The 7,510-nt window shown below is 40.9% G+C and overlaps 1 protein-coding gene across 4 annotated transcripts in view; it reads left to right on the top strand.

The window, feature by feature from the left end:
• Positions 1 to 7,510, top strand: part of Efcab5 (EF-hand calcium binding domain 5) — a 107,095-nt gene that overhangs the window by 80,067 nt on the left and 19,518 nt on the right. For 3 of the 4 annotated variants that reach the window (XM_031353341.1, XM_031353339.1, XM_031353340.1), the window contains exons 17-18: positions 726 to 954; positions 4,551 to 4,703. In XM_031353341.1, the coding sequence (XP_031209201.1) occupies positions 726 to 954; positions 4,551 to 4,703 (382 nt within the window). The remainder of the gene's footprint in view (positions 1 to 725; positions 955 to 4,550; positions 4,704 to 7,510) is intronic. The other variant, XM_031353342.1, reaches the window with a different exon arrangement.

The following is a 7,510-nucleotide window of genomic DNA, read 5'->3' as shown; positions in this document are numbered from 1 at the left end:
TCAGAAATCCGCCTGCCTCTGCCTCCCAAGTGCTGGGATTAAAGGCGTGCGCCACCACCACCCGGCATCTGCTGTTATATTTTTATTAATTAAGTTATTTTGTGTGTGTAAGTGTTTCGTTGGCATATATGTCTGTGTACCACTTACATGTCTGGTGCATGCAGAGGCCAGAAGAGGGTGTCAGAGCCCCTAGAACTGGAGTTAAAGTCAGTTATGAGCCACCATGTGGGTTCTGGGAATTGAACCCAGATCTTCTTCAAAAGAAGCAGTGCTCCTAACTGCTGAGCCATCTCTCCAGCCCCATGATTCCAAATGGTTTTGCCAGATCTTTTCTAGAGCTCACCCTGGAAATGATTCACCATTTAGGGACTCAGCTTTACAAGGTTAGCTCCATAATTTGTAGTCCCATCATCTGGTGCATATATGAACACACATATACATGTGTACGTGTGTATGTATCTATGTGTATGTATGTATATACATATGCATGTATGTGTATGTGTTGAACTGAATGTCTCATGCATGCCAGAAAATCACTCCATCTTTGAACTATACTTCAAACCCTAAGATTATTTTTTAAATCTTTCCAAGTCAGACCTTCCAAACTGGTGATCCACCTCTCCTACCTAAAGTGCTTAGAAACTGTAGAAAACTAGAGTTTGTTTTTTCTATGGCTTAGTCTAAAGCCTGTGACTTTTCCCTATCCTTGTGTCCCTTTTCAACAGCTTTACAGTAGTGGATGAAGGCAAGACAATCCATGTCCCCCAAGTTCAGCACCATGGAAATATCTTCTTCTGGAACAGTTCCCGAAGTAAGAACGAGCATAACGGGTCGTTCCTGGCTCTGCCTCTTCAGGATGCATACATGAGGATCTTTGGGGTCCTGGCAGTTGACACACTTCGAGATCCTCGTGAAATAAACATCTTCTTACCTCATGAGATCAGATTCTACCAGGTAAGCTAGAAGTCTACCAGCACAGTGGTCAGTAGCTTCTCTGTACGTCTGCAAAGTCAACCCTGGAAGCAGAGGAGAGTAAAGACCCTGTAGGCAGACAGTCCCATCACATTTGCTCTGTTTCCTGCATGCACCAGCCTTTTGACATGTTTTTTATCATTTGTAGAAGGACTGGGACACACGTGCATGCCTGAGCCTCTCTGGAATATTGCTTATATGTGCCTCAGCCCTAAGCATAGGAATAGAAACTGATGCTTTGTAACAGAACTAGTGAGCAAACCACTGAGACCCTCAGAATAGGAATAGACCTGTAACGGTGAGCTGGCTACTTTGCACTGGTAACTTGTCACAACCCAGAATAACCTGGGAAGAGAGTCTAGTAAGGAATTATGCAGACTAGTTTGGCCCATGGGTATAGCTGTAAGGGATTATCTTGACTGTTAGTTGATGTAGAAAGGCTAAACCGCCAGGCAGTGATAGCGCATGCCTTTAATCCCAGCACTTGGGAGGCAGAGGCAGTGGATTTCTGAGTTTGAGGCCAGCCAGAGCTTAAAAAAAAAAAAAAAAAAAAGGCCAAACCTATTATGGGCGACACTATTCCAAAGATGGGGGTCTGTGGGCAGCACCTTTAAAGCAGGAGCTACTGAACAGTGTAAGAGAGGATGAAGCTAGCTAAGCATAGCAGCCAGCAAGGAAAGATCCACAAGTTTACTCTGTCTTCTCTCTCTCTCTCTTTTTTGTTTTTCTTTTTTTTGTTTGTTTGTTTTTTGTTTTTTCAAGACAGGGTTTCTCTGTATAGCCCTGGCTGTCCTGGAACTCACTCTGTAGACCAGGATGGCCTCGAACTCAGAAATCCGCCTGCCTCTGCCTCCCAAGTGCTGGGATTAAAGGCGTGCACTCTCTTTTTTAAAGATTTATTTATTTTATGTATATGAATACACTGTAGCTGTCTTCAGACATACCAGAAGAGGGTGTTCATTACAGATGGCTGTGAGCCACCATGTGGAGGCTGGGAATCGAACTCAGGACCTCTAGAGGAGCAGTCCGTGCTCTTAACCACTGAGCCATCTCTCCAGCCCAGCCCACCCCCGTCTCTTCTCTTAACTGTGCACTGTGATGCTTTACCCAGTTTAAGTTCCTGCCTTGTCTTGCCTGAAAACCTGCACTGCAAATCAGAGTTAACCCTTTCTTCACTATGTTGTTTTGTGTCAAGATATTTTTTTCACAGCAGCAAAAATGAAGCTAGGACAAAGGGATATATTTGTTTTTATTAATAATGTTCCCTATTGATCCTTTTGTTCTTTCCACAAAGGATGCTAAAACATGATACGCATCCTCACAGCTCTTGGTCTTAGTGTTATCACTTCTGAGGAAAATGAAGAAACCCAAATATTTCTTGAGAATTCATGTTTTCAAATTAGACCATGAAAATAACGGGCATGTTTCAGATTGAGAAATAGCTAGAACATTTTGATCTAATGTTATGGGTGGAAATTGCCACGGAGCCTGTGGAGCCCGGGGCCTGTGGCAACTCAGGAGCTCGCTGTACTGGCATTCTTTGTCCCTCTAAGCCCTTGCTCTTTGTGTGCATTCACCATTATGCTGCTTCTGTTCTTTACCTATGGCTGGACAACTGAGGACAGTGCTGGGTTCTTTCTCCGATCATCTTGTTTAGTAAGATTCATTCTCATGTCTGAGACAAAGGTATGAGAAAACAAATGGTAGAGTATAGAGCTGGCAGTAAACTAACTGCTTAGAGTCTCATCCATGAGCACGGCCAAGCGATGACAAATTAGCTCTCTAGTCCTGGAAATTACAACCCTGTGTTACCCTTGGATGACCTGAATCTCACAATCTTAATCTCTCTCTCTCTCTCTCTCTCTCTCTCTCTCTCTCTCTCTCTCTCTCTCTCTCTCTCTCTCTCTCTCTCTCTCTCTCTCTCTCTCTCTCTCTCTCTGTCTCTCTCTCTCTCTGTCTCTCTCTCTCTCTCTCCTCTCCCTTCTTTCTCTACTTTCTCCTCTCCCTCCTCTCTCTCCCTTCTCTTGCCTCTCTTCCTTTCTCTCTCTCCTATCTCTCCCCTTCTTTCTTCTCTCTACTCTCTCTCTCCTTTCTGCCTCCTGTTTGTCTTTCAAAATGTGGGCTCTCAACTGCTGCTCCAGCCACCTGCTACCTGCAACTTCCATTCCTCCATCACAGATTCTAACCCTCTGAAATCATAAGGCCAAATACACTCTTTTGTCTATAAGTCTCTTTGCTCATGAGGTCTCATCACAGCAATGGAAAAGTAAGTCCCAAAATAATTAAAATTAAAATTAAATTAAATTTTAAAAAAGGAAGTGTAGAGGTTAAAGTCATAATGATCTAACCAGGTACAGTGGTGCACACATCCTCACACTAGAAAAGTTAAGGCAAGAAGATCAAGAATTCAAGCAGCGATGGCTCAGTGGTTAAGAGCACTGACTGTTCTTTCAGAGGTTCTGAGTTCAATTCCCAACGACCACATGGTAGCTCAGAACCATCTGTAATGGGATCTGATGTTCTCTTCTAGTGTGCATGAAGACAGCTACAGTGTACTCTTATAAATTAATTAAATGTTTTTAAAAGATTAAACCTGCATTCTCACTCCTGCCCTAAATTCCATAAAAGTAAGCATGGTGGTTGAATGAGAATATCCCCATAGGCTCATGTGTTTGAATACGTTATCCCCAAATTGTTGGAACTGTTTGGGAAGGATTAAGAGGTGCAGCCTTGTTGAAGGGTATGTGTCACTGGGAACAGACTTTGAGGTTTCAAAAATTTCTCCCACCACCATCCTCAGTGTGCTTCTCTCTCTCTCTCTCTCTCTCTCTCTCTCTCTCTCTCTCTCTCTCTCTCTCTCTCTCTTTGTGTGTGTGTGAGAGAGAGAGAGAGAAAGAGAGAGAGACAGAGACAGAGACAAAGAGACAGAGACAGAGAGACAGAGAGATTTTGTAGAATTTGTGCTTCTTATAGTTTTTTGAGAAGGCCACAGTTGGAATCCAAGGACTTCCCATGGATCCCCTCTCTATTGAAGAGTCCTATGCTTATAGGAAGACTGTGTAACTGCCATTCGTAGGTCTTGAAACCAAACACATTCTGTTTGGTTGACCTGAGGGTAAAGTCCATGGATACAAAAAAAAAAATTAATATTGGGAGCCAGGTTAATCCCAGGATTTGGGAGGCAGGGGTGAATCTCGGATCTGGTCTAGATAACAAGTTCCAGGCTAGGCAGGCAGGGACACATAATGAGAACTTGTCTCAACAAATAATAATAATATTGATATCAAATAAGGGCTAGGCATAGCATTCGAGGCTAGAATCTTGGCCTTTGGAGGATTTATTTTTCTTTTCTAAGTTTATCTTCTTCTGACTGCACATATCATAAAGCACAAAGAAATGTATAGGCCTCTCTTTACACTTTTGGTGTCTTATGATCCTCTTTGCATAGCAGAATCTCAAAGAGTACCTCTTGGAGAACTGATTTTAACTAATTTGTCCATCATAAATTTAAGAGACAGTAATTGCTGACCACTGTGTAATTGACTAAAATATGCAAGCTGAATTGTCCGTCTTCTCAGGGTGTTGCCAATGCCTTCAGCTCGGCTTATCACTACGTTCACAGCAGAGAGCACATCCTGCACACTGTGATTAATGGCATCAGGTGGCTCTTCAATATCACATCTGGCATCACCACCATCACTACATGCTTCATTGAACCTAGCTCAGAACAGGTAGGTAAGGCCAGGCCATGTTACACCTTTTCAATAGTATACAATTATTAAATATTAATGTCTTGTTAATATTTAAGAGTCATAGTATTGGGGATATGGCTCAGTGGCAGATAACTTGCTAACATGCTCAAGGTTCTGGGTTTGACCCCAGAATCACACACACACACACACACACACACACACACACACACACACACACCAAAAGAAACAAGTAAATAAAGTTGTGATCCCACCTCATAACAAGTATCTGTTAAAAATCACCTTGGGCAAAAAGAATGTCGTCTGTGCAAAATGAAGAAGAAACAAGAGTCAGCCAGGGAGATGGCTCAGTGCATACAGACACATTTTTGCAGGTCTGATGAGTTTGATCCTCAGATCCCACAAGAAGAGAATCAGCTACTGAAAGTTGTCTTCTGACCTCCCCGAATGTGGCAAACACACCTGCACATACACAAGTAGGTGAGAAAGACAGTGGGTGAGGATTTAGCTCAGCAAATTCAGGACCTTCTGAAGGTGTGCTTTCTCCCCCATGCAAGTGAGATACTTAGAAAACAATCCAGTTTAAAAGTTCCAGTGTTTGGAGGGTGGGGCCGGAGACGTGGCCCAGCAGTTAAGAACACTAGCTGCTCTTGCAAAGGATCAAGGTTCAATTCCCAGAATTCCATTGTGGCTCACAACCATTTGCTATTCCAGTTCCAGGAGATACAATGCTCTCTGCTGATCTTTATGAGCTGCTGCCTCCACATGGTGCATATGAACTCATGCAAACATATACTCAGATATATTAGATAGATGATAGATAGATAGATAGATAGATAGATAGATAGATAGGTAGATAGATGATAGATGGGTGGATGGATGAATAGATAAATAAATGGTAAATAGATAAATGATAGATGGGTAGATAGAAAGATAGATAGATAGATAGATAGACAGATAGATAGATAGTTGATAGATGGGTGGATGGATGAATAGATAAATAAATGGTAAATAGATAAATGATAGATGGGTAGATAGAAAGATAGATAGATAGATAGATAGACAGATAGATAGATAGTTGATAGATGGGTGGATGGATGAATAGATAAATAAATGGTAAATAGATAAATGATAGATGGGTAGATAGAAAGATAGATAGATAGATAGATAGACAGATAGATAGATAGTTGATAGATGGGTGGATGGATGAATAGATAAATAAATGGTAAATAGATAAATGATAGATGGGTAGATAGAAAGATAGATAGATAGATAGACAGATAGATAGATAGTTGATAGATGGGTGGATGGATGAGTAGATAAATAAATGGTAGATAGATAAATGATAGATAGGTAGGTAGGTAAATAGATAGATAGATAGATAGATAGATAGATATTGCGATTTGGGTGGGTTGGAGAAGTTACTCAGTGATTAAGTGCATTGATTGCTCTTGCAGAGGACCCAAGTTCAGTTTCTAGCCCTCACACCAGGTGGTTCACAGCTACCTGTAACTCCAGTTCCCAGGGTTCCAACACCCTCCATTGTCTTCTTTGGGCACCTGCCCACATGAAGTACACATATAGATAAGCAGGCACACATACATAGACACGAATTATAATTTTATTTTAAGTCCTAATTCTGAAACCTCTGAAAGAAAACTTGTTCTGACTCATCCTGGGATACATCCATTGGCCCAAGAGGTAACACATACCAGAGTCATCTGAGTAACACAGGAAGTGGCTCTGGCACTGTTCTAAAACATAATTACTTCATAGCAATAAAAAATTTTAAAGGCTCCTGGCTGTACACTGAATGCTTGCTCCATATTTGCTTTGCTTCTTTCTATTCACCTTTAACATTAGTTTTCCACATCATGAGGCTTGATGACAAAGGTGTCTTCTAGAGGCAGGTGGATTTCTGAGTTCAAGGCCAGCCTGATCTACAGAGTGAGGTCCAGGACAGCCAGGGCTATACAGAGAAACCCTGTCTCAAAAACAAACAAACAAACAAACAAAAAGCAAAACAAAAAACAAAAAAAACAAAAGAAAAAGAAAAAGGTGTCTACTAATAGAGAGGCTGGGATAGGAGAAGCAAAATTTCAAGAAAATGTTGTACACAGCAAAAAACTGTCACAAACAAGCTGAAAGTGTAGATAGATTGTACAATATTGGACCTATTTCTCCACTTACCAAATTAGAGAGACCATTGGATGACAATCAACAAATTTCTAATTCCTCATGTTTTTGGATTTCAATCGATTAGGACATGTTGGTAATATTAATTTTCATATTAAGATATTAAGAGAAAGTAATTGTCACTTCCTGTTGTTTTGTTGTAAGAGGTGGAATTAGGTTTGTGTGGATTTGTTGAAATATTACTTTCTTGCTTCTTCTAGGATATAGTCTCACTCCTTATGTTGATGTTTCCCATCCATTATCCTTTGTAGGGCTGGATTTGTGGAAAGATATTGTGTAAATTTTGTGGAATATCTTGTTTTCTCCATCTATAGTAATTGAGAGTTTTGCTGGGTATATTAGTCTAGGCTGGCATTTGTGTTCTTGTAGGGTTTGTATGACATCTGCCCAGGATCTTCTAGCTTTCATAGTCTCTGGTGAGAAGTCTGGTGTAATTCTGATAGGCCTGCCTTTATATGTTACTTGACCTTTTTCCCTTACTGCTTTTAAAATTTTTTCTTTGTTTAGTGCATTTGGTGTTTTGATTATCATGTGACGGGAGGAAATTTCTTTTCTGGTCCAGTTTATTTGGAGTTCTGTAGGCTTGTATGTTCATGGGCATCTCTTTCTTTAGGTTAGGGAAGTTTTCTTCT

Source organism: Mastomys coucha, unplaced genomic scaffold, assembly GCF_008632895.1.
Source record: "Mastomys coucha isolate ucsf_1 unplaced genomic scaffold, UCSF_Mcou_1 pScaffold5, whole genome shotgun sequence".
Lineage (NCBI taxonomy): Eukaryota > Metazoa > Chordata > Mammalia > Rodentia > Muridae > Mastomys > Mastomys coucha.
Note: the sequence above shows the minus strand (reverse complement) of the source record. Positions and strands in the feature narration are given on the sequence as shown.